The sequence below is a fragment of the Hyaena hyaena genome, unplaced genomic scaffold (assembly GCF_003009895.1).
Source record: "Hyaena hyaena isolate Hyena2069 unplaced genomic scaffold, ASM300989v1 scaffold_248, whole genome shotgun sequence".
Taxonomy (NCBI): Eukaryota; Metazoa; Chordata; class Mammalia; order Carnivora; family Hyaenidae; genus Hyaena; species Hyaena hyaena.
Window position 1 is genome coordinate 1843549 of NW_024080881.1, and position 15920 is coordinate 1859468.

Consider the following 15920-nt stretch of genomic DNA (forward strand, 5'->3'; position numbering starts at 1 on the left):
CAAATCCTGCTGTTAGGAAATAGTTGCTGACATCCATCACAGCCCAGTCTGTAGGGTCTGGTGACCTCCATTCTCATGGGATTCCCTGCATGGCTGGCACAGGAAGGTTCTCCCCCTGTGCAAAGCCCGGCAGCTGCCGTGCTCCCAGCTCTTGTGCAGCTGGGCCACAGTCAGTTTTAAAACTTAGTCTAGGGGCACCTGGGTGACTCCGTCAGTTAAACACCCAGCCCTTGGTTTCAGCTCAGGTCATGATCTCATGGTTTATGGGTTCAAGCCCCATATCAGACTCTGTGGTAATGGTACAGAGCCTTCTTGGGATTCTCTCTCTTTCCCTCTCTCCCTGCCCCTCCACTGCTCGCTCGCTCTCTCGCTCAAAATAAATAAACTTTAAAAAACCTTATATCTGTACTTTAGTACATTAAGTAGGAAAGTTTTTGTGACCTTAATAAATAGAATATGTCAGACAGTGGCAGCCCATCTATCTTTCCTCTTTAGGTTTTGAATCAGTATGAGGGACTGTGGGGAGTGCAGTATAATGGATGCCACATTTCCCCACCTGTGTCAAGCCCTTCTGTTTTCTCAGGTACTGTAGGTTGTTTTCTCCATTGCCAGACACAGGTGACCACCATCTGCAGGCCGGCCCCAGCCTGGGGAACTAGTTCTCTGTCAAGGTCTGAAACTAAAATATAGTCCCAGAGATTAGCCATCATTTTTTAGTCTCAAGCCTTGATTTTCTTTTAAGCACAAGGTCTGACTAGTGGCTGGCATTTCTGGAGATAGTTTCCAAGTAAGAGCTTGAAGGCAATAGGGGAAAAGGAGGCATGGATTTGAAAGATAGTGAGAAAGAAGATGTATTAGCAGAATGTCATTCCCATTGGCTTGCACATCCATTTGGATTTATGAAAAGGGACAACTCCCCTCCCCTAGTAAGGCGTTTTACTGCCCTGTGGTCTCAGGTGATGCAGCACCCTAATGAAGGCGCTCTGGTGCTTGGCCTGCACAGTAACGTGAAGGATGTCTCGGTGCCTGTGGCAGAAATAAAGATCTACTCTCTGTCCAGCCAGCCCATTGACCATGAAGGAATCAAATCCAAGCTGTCTGGTAAGATGTATGCGGTATCTGGATGCCCTGTGGGTCAAGAACAAGCCCATCGCCCTTTCCCCGTCCTGGGAAAAAGCTGAACATGACAGGGCCTAGGATGTTCCTGGGAAAGAGAAGTTTAGAGATGGCTGAAAATAAAATGTGGCCTCCCGTAGCTGTGGCCCTCTCCTCTCCCCCAGCCCTATTTCCACCTGACAAGAGCCACGATTCCAACCAGCCAAACTCTCTTGGGCCAGATCTTCACACTGCAAGGTTGTCTTACTACGGTGTCTCTTTCCAGATCGTTCTCCTGATATTGACAATTATTCTGAGGAAGAGGAGGAGAGTTTCTCTTCAGAACAGGAAGGCAGTGATGATCCATTGCACGGGCAGGTAACTTTCCACAGCCCACAACATGTAGTGTCTTGAGAAATAATTCCAGACCCTCTTGGGGTTTCCTAACTTCATTCCATCCCTTTACCCACTTAGGACCTGTTTTATGAAGATGAGGATCTACGGAAAGTAAAGAAGACCCGGAGGAAACTAACCTCAACCTCTGCCATCACAAGGGTGAGCCTCGAAGGTCTGGGGAATGTTTTACCTGAGATTTTCAATTTGGAGGTAAGGTGAGAGTGGTACATTGAAACCTCCTGGAGTCTTTTTAAAAATCTGCACATGGCCATTCCCTGAAGGTTCTGATATACCCCTCTGTCTCCTCCTCCCCCACCCTGCCTCACTGCCACCACTACCTAATTAAAAGTCACTGTTGTAGAGAAGCAGCATTACTTATAGGAGCGTGTTATATTTTTCAGGTTATGTCAGGATAGAAAATAGGTTGAGAAACCCTGTTTTAGACTTTGGAACAGAAAATGCTTCCTCAAGAAGCAGAACACCACAGACACCCCATTCCCCTCTCAGGGAGGTTACTTCAGATGCCTGCCTACCACATAGACCCAGTCTTCCCTAAGGGTATCACTGTTTTTAATCATTTTAACCCAGAAATAATAGGCTAGTGCCTATCTGGTCTACAATAGATAAAAGTCACTGTTTTGGTAAAACTAAAGAGCCCTGAACTGAGACACATAATACCTGGATTTCTAGGTTAACCTTGGTAGGTTTTTAAAATTTAATTTAATTTAATTTTAATTCCAGTATAGTTAACACACTGTTGTATTAGTTTCAGATGTACAGCATGGTGATTCAGCAGTTCTATACATTACTCAGTGTTCTTCGTGATAAGTGTACTCTTAATCCCCTTCACCTATTTCACAAATCCCCCACCCACCTTCCGCTGGTAACCAGCAGTTTGTTCTATAGCTATAGTTAAGAGTCTGTTTCTTGGTCTAAGTTAACTTTGACTGGTTCTGGAGTTCTTGGGTAGGAGAGTCAGAGTGCTAGAAACTCAGTTTCATTTCTCCCAACACGTCCTGATTCTCTAGTACAGAGCTAGCCTAAAGACCCCAAGAACAGAGATTCCGGTCACCTTCAGGAATGAAGTAAATGTAGGCCAGACCTTCCACATGTGTTGTATCTAAACCTGACATTCACCGTGAAGCAACGCTGTCATCCCCATGCGTCCTCAGGTATCAACAGGCTTAAATGTAAATTCTCAAGACTATGGCCTTGATATCCCCTGTTGAATAATGACTAGAGAATGTGAGAACTGTTTCATTGTCCTCGGGTATCTAATCCTTGATTGGCACTCGAAAATGACCTGGGGAAGGCATGTCCCCAGAGCCTTAGACGTCTTGCATTGTTGTACTCACAATGGGAAGAGACTAGAGGATCATTCTGTGTTGTAGCTCCTTCTGTTAAGTTTTTCTTTTTCCTGTTCTGGAACCACAGAGAGGCCCTACTTTATTCCCATCAGATGCCTACTGGAGCTTTATAAGTCACCTCTCCCTTTTGTCTCCTATGAATCAGCTTCACCCTGTTATATGACCAGAGTTCAGTGCTCCTATTAATATCCTCTGCCTCAAAGGTTGTTCTTTGTTTTTATTTATTTTTATTTTTATTTTTTTAGCTCCAGGCACTTTCCAGTCAGATTACCAGAGACTTAGTAACAGTTCTTCAGTTTCTGTTTCCTTTTGTACACGTGCATCTTTTCTCCCGAGCAAGAATACTTTGTTCTAGACACACTAATCGACTTGCTGTTTGTTTTTTCTCTGCTATGGATGCCCTTCTGCCTTTGGAAGCCCTGCTTTTTCTTGAAGGCCTGGCTCCATCTTACTTGCAAGTTAGTCTCTTCCATCCCCAGATGGCAAGTCTATCATTGAGTCAGGAAGTACTTAGGACCCCAAGCTCATCACTGTGCCTGGAGTTTGAGACATTGAGATAAGAAAGGTCTCATCCATACAATCAAGGATATCACAGTGTCTAGACATGGACAACATCTAAACCAGTGTCTGCAACATAGCAGAGTAGGTGCTAGAAGATAGAGTTTGTTGTAAGGGACAGCGATGGCACTAAGGGGGAAATGACTGACTCTGAGCAGAAGTGCTAAGAGAGCTTCGCAGACCAGATGTCAACAGATGGGTTTCTAAAGATGAACAGAGGTTCACCAAGTAGATTGGGGGAGAATGTTTAGTCAGGGCAGAAGGTACCATATAGAAAGGCCCAGAGGGGTACAGCAGCGTGCCATTCTTTACAGAACCATAAGCAGTTTCCACTTGAACGTGGGTGTGAGGTGTTGGGTGGTGATGTGAGGCTAGAGACCGGCAGAGCCGCCCTCACACACGCACGGGCCCTGAGGGCCAGTGAGAACCTCCAATTTGGGGAGAGTAACATGTTTAGATTTGCATTTGTGATGATCACTGTGGAGAGAACAAGGCTGGAAACTGGCTGGGAGTGTGAGGGTTGGCAGAGTGTCAGCTGAAGGCCATTGCTGTGACCCCACAGAGTTGTGGGGAGAAAGAGGCCTGGAGGAAAGGAGCAGTATTACAGACGACAAAGACCGTGGGAGTTACTGAACACTGGGCTGTGAGGAGAAAGCGGAGGGGAGAGGGACTCTGGGTTCAGACCCCTATAATCGGGGGGGGTGGTGATAATGGTACCTAGGATAAGAACAGGGAGGAGGTGATGAATTCTTGGAAATGCTGGGTGTGAGGTTCCTGTGTATCTGCAGGTGGAAATCACCAGGCAGCACCATGGACCTGAAGGACTGGAGAAATGGATGAGCTGGAGATGCATGGGTGGTGGAGGGCGCTCGGGAGGGATGAGCCCTCTTCCTTCCATCTCTGCCCACAGTGCTGGGAGCTGCCCCCGCGTTAAATGCACTTGCCTGCTTTCCTGGGGGGCTTTACATGCCGGAGGGGAGAAGCTGTCTTCCCATCTTCATGTCCTCCCACAGCTGTTTACGAAAGCAGGCTCTGGGTCACTCTGTTGACTTCATTTGATCAGTCCACAAGTGGGTATTTTTTGAGAATTATTGTGCACTTTGTCCCCACAGCAACCTAACATCAAGCAGAAGTTTGTGGCCCTCCTGAAGCGGTTTAAAGTTTCAGATGAGGTACGACCCCTTACTCCCGAGGTTGATGGTGAGTAGAATTCCCTGAGTTTCACCCTCATTCCTGGGGGTGTACTCTTTCCTGCGAGTCAGGATTGCAGGACCCCCAAGTGAGAAAGAAGCTAAAGAAGGGCTCTAAGCTACTTGAGAAAGGAAAGCTTTCCTTGTAGCACCCAAGGTTTCATGGCACCAAGAGGCAGGGGTAACATGGTTATCCTCAACTGTTGTCTAATACTATGCCTCTGGTATGGGGTGCCAGTAACAAATCCAGTTGTTGTTGTTGAATTTTCCCTCCTGTTGGGGGGCAATGTTGTGAGCAACAGCCTGTGAGGTAGGGGTGTCCTCAGTGGTCAGCCCTAGTTTGTGAGATCGAGCCCCACATCAGGCTCTGCACTGTCAGTGTGGAGCCTGCTTGGGATTCTCTCTCTGCCCCTCCCCCACTCACGCTTGCACTCTCTCTCTCTCAAAATAAATAAATAAAATAAAAACTAGAGAAATCGTGTCCTCCCTGGTCTCTGACCAGACTGGTGCCCGTTTTCACAAGCGTCTCTTCTCAGTGGACTGGAAAGATACGGAGAAGAAAATTGTTTAGATGTGGCTTTGTCCATCTGTGGGCTTCTCAGGAAAATAGAACCAGCCCTCAGCTCACAATGCTCTGGGTTTTCTTGTGCCTGTGCTTTGGCAGAAGTACATTATTAGCACTTCTGCTTTTCTTCTCATGCCAGGCGCTTCGAGGCACTGAAAGAGAAAGGTAGCCCCACCACATCCCTGCTCTCAGGAGTAGATCACAGAAAGGACACCAAGGTTACCCCGATGCGTCTGAAGCTATGGCATTGCCCATTAAAGAGGACTAGTTAAGGAGGCCAGTTGGTACCTGTCCAGGAGAAAAGAGTTGCACGTCTACCATAGTTGTTAATAGAGGTAACCCCAAACTCAAAATAATTTTCCCCCACAGGTAGGCTTCGGGCTGGAACATGTATCCCGAGAGCAGATACGAGAGGTGGAAGAGGACTTGGATGAACTGTATGATAGTCTGGAGATGTACAATCCCAGCGACAGTGGCCCTGAAATGGAAGAGACGGAGAGCATCCTTAGCACTCCAAAGCCCAAGCTCAAGTGAGGCCCAAACCTCCTCTATCGAGTTGTCTCCCTGCATCTCTCCTTCCTGAGCCAAAGCAGTCTCCTAGGCCCCCTCCCTCAGGTCCCCTCCATTACCAGGGAGTTTGGCTCCTCACCCTGTGGAACCTCCAGCTGTCTGGAAAAGGATCACTGTGTTTGCCTCTAGCTGACAAAAGCCCTGATAGGACTTTCCTGAAGTCTTTTGGTCCAGGCCCTCCTTGTCCACTCTGCTGTGTCCTTCCGCAGCAGGCATTCTCCAAGCCCAGGTTGTTGATCTTTCTTGAACACCGTGTCACTACCCAACCTTCCATAGGCTGCTGCTCTGGGCCCTGGTGGCCACTGACCCTGGCTGTGCTTCTTCGCCGCAGGCCCTTCTTTGAGGGGATGTCGCAGTCCAGCTCACAGACGGAGATTGGCAGCCTCAACAGCAAGGGCAGCCTCGGCAAAGACACCACCAGCCCTGTGAGCAAGACCAATGGCTATGGGGGTTGGGGAGAGGGACCAGGGGAGTGTTGGGGCTTGACCCTTTGGGCACTCTGTGCTTGGCTCATTTTGTGATCGCAGAAGAGCAGTCTCCGCTTGTGTCAACCTTGGGTGTCCTCATCACAGTCCTAGCTGGGAGCTTAGTTCTTTGTGGGCATTGCTGTGGAGGTTTGGGTGTTCTTTTTCGGTCAGTTCCTACCACAACTTGGAGCCTTCCTTCCCAGAACACACAGTGCGCCAGATTTCTCCCTCAGCATCTGTACCATGGTAGCTGGGAGCATGGTAACCCCCAGCATTAAGTGATGCTGCTTTCCATCCTAGGGAAAGAACACAGTGGGGCAGGAAGCCCACAGGTCTGGTCTGTTGAGAGACACTGCATAGGCTTTATTCATGGGGCGGGGGGGGGGGGGCGTGCAGTGCCCTCAAAGAATTAGGAATTTAGTTGGTAGATTTCCATTTTGCCTGGTGACCAGAAGGAAAAAGTTGCTGTCTGCTGTAGCACCACGGAAGGCCAGCATCACCCTGGCCCATGCTCTGTCCCTACTTGGGAAGGCTCTCCCTGGCAGGGGCTCAGGGCGTGGAGCCTGGGTTGATGCTGTATCTACCTCAGGCCCTGGGAACTGTTCTCATTTACAACTAAAGGAAAGGAGATGTTGTGTATGATTTTAGTGTGGTTTACAGTTTGCTGTTTTAAGCCCGGTGTCTTTTCTGCAGATCGAAGAACCTGAGTCTTTTAAGTTCTGTTATCTCCGTTTCAACAGATGGCATATAAAATCACCTTGCAAATAGGAAGTAATTGTGAAGAAGTGATAATGTGAGGTACTCCATCCCCTGAACAGTACTGTGTCTGTGGAAGGGCTGCCATCTGTCGGGCTGCCTTACTGCTTGCTGCCACCAGGTGGGGCTGTCTCCCACCTCATCCCTCTTCCTCCTGTAGGCACAGCCTACCCTGTCTGGCCCGAGAACAGTGGCAGCAGGTGGCATTAGTGAAGAAATGTGGGGTGGAAAACTGCATCCCACAAGGAGAATCCCTCCAACAGAGAAGCCTTTGGCATGCCACTTGCAGACCCTGCACTCTGATCTGGAGCTGAGAAGGCCTCCCCTGACTGTTTATGTGGCTTGTAGCTGCTCTTTCTCATGGGCCTTCTAAAAGGCCCTGCTGAATCGTCAGTGTCCACATGGACAGATCATTGGCCACTACAGGCAGATTCCATCTTAAACATCAATATGAGGGATGACCCTGCTAGAGAGAGAACTGGCACCTGGCCAGAGAACTGTTTCATAGTGTCCTAGGCATGCCGAACAAGGAATACTGTAACAAAATGCATTTAATTCTTAACTGAGATGATGGCCCCCAAAACACTAAGCATTTCACCTAACATATAATGAATGCTCAATAAATGGTAGAGATTGTTGTTATTACATCAATACATTATTTTATACTAATGAAGGTATTTCTTGGTTGAGAGAACTTGTCTGTAAGTTCTACTTCAGTCCCAGTTGTATGGCTAACACAGTTTAGAAAGAAAAACCACCGATCCTCTGAGCCTTAGGCTCCTAAGAGTTGGCATAGCAGCCCAGTTAGCCCAAAAGTCACCTGAGTATCAGTCTTTACAGTGTGATGGCATAAGGCCCGCTGTCTAAGCAGAACATTTCTCTGGGCAGGGTGGGACTGAAGTTGAGAGCATGTGCTCTGGAGTCAGGCTTCTAGTTTGAATCTTGACACTCATTCCACTGACTGTGGTCTGAGGCAGTTGCCAGGCCTTTGTTTCCTCATCTACAAAGTACCTGTAAGAGACACAGGCCTTGTAGGGCAGTGTGAAGGCACCACGAGGGAATGCAGGTAAATCCTCCAGCACGGTGCCTGATGGGTAGGTGGACTGACTGACTCCATGGGAAACATGTGGTAAACGGAAGCTGCTACTGCTGTTCTTATTATAGCCTCTTAGAACCATTTCGGCTCTGGTCTCCTGAAATTGTTAGAATCTCTGTCTTTTTAGTGAGTCCTTCAAATTCTGACTCTGTTGGCCAGATTTCAGACTTGCTTTGCTGATTCTCCGTGATATTTCTGTTTTGAAGAGCCCCATATGTCTTGGTGTGGACGTAGGACTTTGGAATCCTGTAGTATGAAAGGCACTTACGGAAATACAAAGCAAGGCCATGCTTTTCCAGGGAAGTTCCAAATGTATTAGGAAAAAAAATACTGAGATTGTGCATATACAGGCAGGTGTGCACATGTTGCCCAACTTTTTTCCTCTCTCTCTCTGATTTCCTGGCATTGTTATTTTATTTTTCTTCATCTTTTTTTGTTCCCCAGTTTCAGAGGATTCAGTTTATCACTAGAAACAGAAGGAGTTTCTGCTGATACAAATTATTACAGTTGTTAGCTTTCCCAATTCTTGAGTACACAGTAGCAGCAGAATTTGGTTTTCCAAGCTAGTAACAATAGGCCTTGACAGTGCTTCAGCTAGGGAGGTCAAGAGATACAGCCTTTCAGCCAAGACTGCCTGCTGCTAAAAACGTTGCCATTTCCATTGCACTGTAAATAATGGTGTTAGAGACAAATACTTCATGAAAAAGAGAGCCTAAATACCACCCTACTCTGCCCCCTCCCAGGAGCATGTGCCCTCCCCACAGCACCAGCATTGCCCCCTGGGCACAGTACTTCAGACTGGCAGCATCTGCCTCCAGTGCTACACAGTTAGACACAGCTACTGCACAGCTGTGCTCCAGGGTTCTGGGGTGAGAAAAGCCCTTCATATTTATAGGAGCAAAAATAGGAATTTGGAGCATTGGGAGTTTGCTCCTAGTGGGACTGTTTGGAACATCAAGAAGAGTCAGTGAATAGCCAGCAGGTTCCCTCTACCCCCAGGCCAAGTGGAAGTTGTTGCAACTTCACCAAGGAAACAATTCTGTACCTGTCACAGAGCTTGACATGCTACTTTAAAACCCTCCAGCAGAATGGTGTTATTGCCCCACTTCATTCTCTTTAAATGTGTTTAATTCATTTGTGATACTGAAATCCAAAATTGAGTGAAATCATCTTTAGTCTTAAATCTAACCAGGACTTTTCTATGATTCTGGACTGTGTTAACACTGGTTATTCATATAGACAATGTGTAATGAACTAGCTTGCAATCTGAGGCAAACCATCTCAAGATTTGGGGTCACAAGGTCTGGTTAAAGTATGTTGGGTTAGTCTTGTAGATGGTTTAGAGCAGTGGCTCTCAACCAGGGGTGGTTCTTGCCTTCTTCCCAAGGAACATTTGGCACTGGCACTGACTAGAGACATTTTTGATTGTCACAACTTGAGGGGTTGGGGGTGCTGCTGCTAGCGCTTAGTGGGTAGAGGCCAGGGATGCTGTTTAACATCCTGCCGTGCACAGGATACATCCCCCACGACAAAGAAGGATGTGGCTAAAATGTCAACAGGGCTGAGGTGGAGAAACCATATGGCATAGGTAGAATATGACACAGGGCCTACGTTTGGTATACTTATTAATTGGTTTACGAGGTGCCCCCTTGGATTTATAAGCCCAATGTTTCTCAGTACTATTTAATTTACTCAGAGGAAGGATTTTGAGTAATTGAGAGGAAGTAGGATATCTTTGATCTTTCCTGACTCCCTGATTTCCAAAAAGATTCACTAAGGCCAGTACCTTCCCTACATCTAAGACCCACAACAATGCTCAAACTCTTGTGACTTTGACATAGCCTCTGCACAGCCAGAAACAGTATCAGCAAATATGAAAAATCTACTTCTGTGTATCGGTTGTTTACAAAGTAAGTTTTTAATGTTTATGAAAAATGCTAATAAGAGTTGGGGACAGAAGGAGAATTAGTGCACACCTAATTAGCATTCGCTAATTGGCTTAGCATTGGGTATCTTTTTGCTTAGTCTGTTCATTTGTCTTGAGGGTTTTGTAGATGTTTCTACCAAGCAAAATAAATGTGGCTACCATGGATGTCTTTAGTCTCAATGTCAAAGACCTGAACTGTAAGATTTTCCTTCCTGGCAACTTCTAACAAGCAGAAGAGGCCCCAGATGTCCTCCTGGGCGAGGGCGTTTACTGCACCCAGAGTTAGAGGCCTTGCAGGACCCATCCAAAATCATCTAAACTCTGAGCTTCTCTTCCCTGTGACATACTGTGAGAGTCCAAGAGACGAGAGCTGCTTGGCTCTGCATCGCACTGTGCTCCTGACTTAATGATGACAGAATAGCTGATCCTTCTGACACTTAGTTTTTGCAAAACACACTCCTCAGAAGTTGGAAATTCCAAAGATTTTGATGAGATCTTTAAATTAAGTGGAAACATTTGAAGCTTCTGAGGGACCAAGAAAACGGGTTAGAATGGTAGTTATTTGGATGGTGATGACTAATTATTATAATTTTTGCAGATGGAATTGGCTGCTCTAGAAAAAGTCAAATCTGCTTGGATTAAAAATCAAGATGACAGCTTGACTGAAACAGACACTCTGGTATGTGCAGCTCAGTTCTCTGTTTCACTTAGATTTTGTGCCTTTAGAAATAAAGCCAAAAGACCTTCAGGACCTCCCTGGGACTTTTGCCTACATCTGTGGACTTGTGAATGTTCTGTGTTCTCTTTCTCTTAGAATCCTTACCCATTGAATATAACCTACCCTGGAGACAGGTCATTCCCCAAATTAGCAAACCAGAAATGTCCCCATTCTGTTCTTTAATTAGATCTGACTAAATGCTGATTTGGATAATTTCTCACTATCTGTCATCCTTATTTACTTCTGAGAGATCACAACCAGTATCTTCTCCTGAAAAACCATCCCTTCCTCCAGTGTTGCTTTTTCGAGTGACCAAGTGATTATTGGTCAAGTCCTTCCCCTAAGAGACTGGAGCTGCCCAGGAGGGCAGGCCAAGCCCTAGAGAAATGTATTGCCTGGGGTGGCCAATTTATACATTGGCTCCACACACAGCTACTGGGTAACTACTTGTGCTGAGCAGTGAAGACACAAAGGTGAGAACACCAAGGCCTCTGCCATCAAGACACCACCCTCCAGGAGGAGAGCCAAGCTGTGCGCACCTGAGGCTCTGTGGAGGCTCCAGGAAGGACGAGTGATTCCGACTGGAGGGGGACATCTGAGCTGGGCCTCTCAGAATATGCTGAAGCTCATCCAGTGGGACTGGAGGCTGGGCACAATGGGTGGGAGGGAGCAGAGAACTTTACCAGATACCACCTGGGGATGTGCTATGCATTAGCCTCACAGTGAGACCTGGAGTTGAATGGAGTCCAGGAAAGAATTATCTTAGGCTTATGTTTCCTATAGTAAATAACGGTGCATTAAAGATCCAGAAAATAACCAGATATTAGACCTGATGCAAGGTTAATTTAAAACTTACTATTCACTTGCACTTTATAGTTGTAATGTGAAAACCCAGCTTCCACTCTTGCCTGACTTTGGTCCATATTGCAGTGGTCATTTGAAAATGAAATTCAAGAAAAAGAGTTCTAATCATGTCATGTCATGATTAAAATTCTCCTCCCCACCTAAAGAAGCCAGATCATCAGTCCAGGTTTGTATGCTGACAGATAGTTCGCAAATGCAGAGGACAGATTGAATAGCAAGAGACAGTACCCAGCACGGTGGGTCCACTTCATTAAACAGTAAGCCTCCACATTGGTGAGAGAGGAGTTGTAGAACCATGTGCTTCTAGGGAGAGAGAGCGAGTGACTGACTCTCCTTGTGAGACTCTCCAGTGATTACTGAGGGGGAAATAACCCTCACTGTTTCCTTTCCTCCATGGCAGGAAATTACTGACCAGGACATGTTTGGAGATATGAGCACAAGTCTGGTTGTGCCAGAGAAGGTCAAAACTCCCATGAAGTCCAGCAAAACAGATCTCCAAGGTTCTGCTTCTCCCAGGTAACTCAAGACTGGAAGAAAATCCTAAAACGGAGTAGAACTAAGGGAACCAAGCAGATGGTCTGAGGCTGGTGACCATAGTTAGCATAAGCTCATGGCCTAGGGAAGAGTGGGCTGGCAATGGCTTTGGGGTGGCAAGGGCTGTTTAACTACCTCCTTTCCACGTCTCTGGCAGCAAAGTGGATGTGGTGCACACGCCCCGGCAGAAGCGGAGCACACCCCTGAAGGAGCGGCAGCTCTCCAAGCCCCTGAGTGAGAGAACCAACAGCTCTGACAGTGAGCGGTCCCCCGACTTGGGCCACAGCACGCAGGTACCCCATCGCTCTCGAGACCAGGCCCTCGGAGCATCCCTAGATCCTTGGCTTCTCTTTTGTCATCTTCCTTGGGTAGTTAGGTAGAGAGGAAGAGAGGAATACTTTGCATGTTCTGAATAGAAGTCTTGAAGACACATCTAAATCCGAGAAGTCTAACATATGTGTTACTTACTACTAGTGCGGAACTGGCGTTGGTGCTGATCTGCAGGGAGCGGAGGAGGGAGCAGGAAATGCCAGCATTGTCGCAGCCTGCCATCCCCCTCAAGTGGCAGTTCCATACCTTATTTGTTCTGCCTCCTCTGCCTCCATCAGACCTCAGTCTAGAGGTTGTGTGGTGCATCAGTTATTCTAGAGGACAGCAGCCATCAAAATCTGATTGGACATCACACACCTGGATTCAGATACGCTTCGCACTACCGTTGGCCAGTTAATGTGATTTCAAGCTGGCAAATCAACAGTATTAAAATATTTTGATTGAAAGAACCAAGAGTAGGCTGGAATAGAGGCAGAAGAAACCAGACTTCGGGAACTATGTTCTCTTTCTGAAGGCCAGGGGCACTGGGGCTTGGAAAAGGAAACTTCCTCAACTGCCACACCCCCCACAACCACTCTTCCTCTAGAGCTAACAGCAAGCCTGTTCGCTTACCTGATAAGTAGCATCAAGAGAAAAGTTTGTGTCCATGTGGCTTCCTGAGTCTGACGCTATCGCATAGCTGAAAATGAACTGGAGACCAGAATAGCCTGTGCCTGGGGCGAGGTGTCGTCCTTCTTGCTAATCACTGTTCCTAAAGTTCCTTTTGGTCCCCTTGACGGTGGGGCTCCCTACACAGCACTCACTGCCCCTCTCCTCAGTTCTCTCCCCATTGCCCTCATTTTCATTTCTGTGAGCACCTGGTAACTGTTAGCTCGCTCCCCCTCTCCCGGTACTTCATGCTGCATCATTACCCTTCAGGGGATGCTGAATGTGTTTCTAGCTAGTCTGCCCTCCCTCCCTCTGTCAGGGCAACTGCTGTGGCTTTGTTCCTGGAGTCTGAGTGTGCTCTCTGAGGACTCTGCTCGCTCTTTATCCTTCTCCTTCCCATTTTGCGCCGGCCAGTGGGATACTGGGTCTCCTCCAGAAATTCTGAGTATCTGTTCTCCCTGAATACCCCTGCTCCAGAGATTCTCTACCCTAGTGCACCCTGCCCCTCCCCTCAGGCTCCCTGGGGACTGACAGGCACTTTTGTCCCTGCAGATTCCAAGAAAGGTTGTATACGACCAGCTGAATCAGATCCTGGTGTCAGATGCAGCCCTCCCAGAAAACGTCATCCTCGTCAACACTGCTGACTGGCAGGGCCAGGTAAAGCACTGCGATTGCAGGGGGGCAGGAGAGGTTCTGGGGGCCAGAGGCAGGACATGGAGAAATGGGAAAATGATCCCCATGTCGCGGGCCCCTCTTCGCTGAACTCAGCCTATTGCTCTAGGCTCCTGTCCCAGTTCTGTCGTTTTCCAGTCTGTGGGACTTCACGTCACTAACTTTCCGTATCTCAGTTTCCTCATCTGTAGAAAAGCAACAGTATTACCGGTCCGACCTTCCTTCCAGGGTGATTGTGTGTGGTTTTTATGTCAGCATAACAGAATAAAGGTATCTTGAAAGGTACAAAGTGCTGTAAAATTCCAGAGGTTGCCCTAGTTCCCATGAGCGCAATTCAGAAGGGGCAGACCGGTCCTCTCTGGCTCCCAGTCACCGCTGCCTGCCCCCCCGCCCCCCCGCCGTAGATCCTGGTGGCAGAATCCCTCTTTGTGAGGAGCCCTGCCACCTAGAGCATATGCTACAGAGGCAACATGAGAATCTAAAGATGTCTAAACCTTCCCACGTTTCCTAGCTAGCGTGTCTATGTGGGGTCTAGCCCCGCCTTCTCTGCACCGACAGCCAGAGACCTGACCTTTGCCTGGCTTTGGTCTGAAGGACAGAGGACGGGGCTTTGCAACTCTAGCCTGTGTTGCAGCCTAGCCTGCTCCCTTGGTGCCTGTGGGGGAGCTGCGTTCTTGCTGCCTGGACTCACCTGTGTCCCTGCCCTCTCCCTCCCTGCCCCCCCCCAGTACGTGGCAGAGCTGCTCCAGGACCAACGGAAGCCTGTCGTGTGTACCTGCTCCACCGTGGAGGTCCAGGCCGTGCTGTCTGCCCTGCTCACCCGTATTCAGCGCTAGTAAGGGCTCTGCTTATCTCCTGTCCTTTGGGGCTCCCTCTGGCCTCGTCCTCCCACCCTGACTTCGAAGCGGCGACAGGACTGCCCGGTCTCGCCAGACCAAAACTCCCCAGTCCCTGTGTGGTTCGGCAGTGCCAGGCCACGGTGCTCTGTTGTCCCCGCTGCCCCAGGGGTCAGGGTGTGAAAATGTCATTCTCCGGCTCTCCCTTCCTCCCCACCTGTGCCCCTTGACCTGCCACATCTTCTTAAACCCAGGATGAAGAAGACCAGGGAGAAAGAACCAGGGTTTTACAAAGGCCGTTTGCTCTCATCCCTCTAACTGTGCCATGATACTTGGCGTCCAGAGCCAGGGCTTTCCCTCCCCAGGACCTCCTCGGAGGGGCCCGGAGTCCCTGCCAATGGGAATGCGGACTGCGGGCCTTCCAGGCATCTGGGGCTCACACCCACCACTGACCCTTGGCAGCCCTGCCGATTTTGTCTCCCATTAGGTTAAGCTAATTCTTTCCTCCTTGTAGACAATGACCTGCCCTCTCGGATCCTAGACTTCTCTCCTAATTGCAAAAGCACTGTAGTTTACTGCCCTCGCCGTGTATTATTTTGTTTATTGGCTTATTGTTCCCCTGTGGGTTGTTGAGAGCAAGTAAAGCCAGAGCTTGGGGCCTTCGTCTGAGCAGGATGCTGGCGAACCCCCTAAATGTGGTTGTGACTCTTTCCTTGCTCCCCAGCTGCAACTGCAACTCCTCCATGCCAAGGCCAGTGAAGGTGGCAGCAGTGGGAGGCCAGAGTTACCTGAGCTCCATCCTCCGGTTCTTTGTCAAGTCGCTAGCCAGCAAGACCTCTGACTGGCTTGGCTACATGCGCTTCCTCATCATTCCCCTCGGTAAAGATGCTGCAGATTTCACTCCCGAAGCAGCATGTTGGGGCTGGGCCCTAAGAAGGGACAGTTAGGGAGATCAAAGGCCAGGCTGTATTCTGTCCCTTAACCAGTTTACCTTCTGTGGTTTCCATCTCCCAGGTTCTCACCCTGTGGCCAAATACTTGGGCTCTGTCGACAGTAGATACAGCAGCACCTTCCTCGATTCTGGCTGGAGAGACCTCTTCAGTCGCTCGGAGCCTCCAGTGTCAGGTAATGGCCCTTTGTGAGGGATTGAGGCAGATGCCACCTGGTTCATGGAGGGCCAGTCTTGGCCAAAGGAGGAGGCCAGGAGAGCTTTCTTTTTTTCCTCCCTATGGCTCTACCACTCCCAATTCCTTTGCATGTTTATTTTTTCAGTAAGTATTTATTAGGAGGAGGTCCATTATGTGGACTCCTCCTGTCTTCACTCTGGATGT

At 48.4% G+C, this 15920-nt stretch overlaps 1 protein-coding gene across 1 annotated transcript in view; it reads left to right on the top strand.

Annotated features, from left to right (window-relative positions):
• The window catches only part of PACS1 (phosphofurin acidic cluster sorting protein 1), a 164416-nt gene that overhangs the window by 139605 nt on the left and 8891 nt on the right, over window positions 1–15920 (top strand). The window contains exons 5-17 of the mRNA XM_039244831.1: window positions 957–1101; window positions 1382–1473; window positions 1570–1650; window positions 4529–4588; window positions 5541–5701; window positions 6073–6166; window positions 10586–10666; window positions 11970–12085; window positions 12261–12396; window positions 13634–13738; window positions 14482–14588; window positions 15314–15468; window positions 15604–15714. Of these exons, the coding sequence (XP_039100762.1) occupies window positions 957–1101; window positions 1382–1473; window positions 1570–1650; window positions 4529–4588; window positions 5541–5701; window positions 6073–6166; window positions 10586–10666; window positions 11970–12085; window positions 12261–12396; window positions 13634–13738; window positions 14482–14588; window positions 15314–15468; window positions 15604–15714 (1444 nt within the window). The remainder of the gene's footprint in view (window positions 1–956; window positions 1102–1381; window positions 1474–1569; window positions 1651–4528; window positions 4589–5540; window positions 5702–6072; window positions 6167–10585; window positions 10667–11969; window positions 12086–12260; window positions 12397–13633; window positions 13739–14481; window positions 14589–15313; window positions 15469–15603; window positions 15715–15920) is intronic.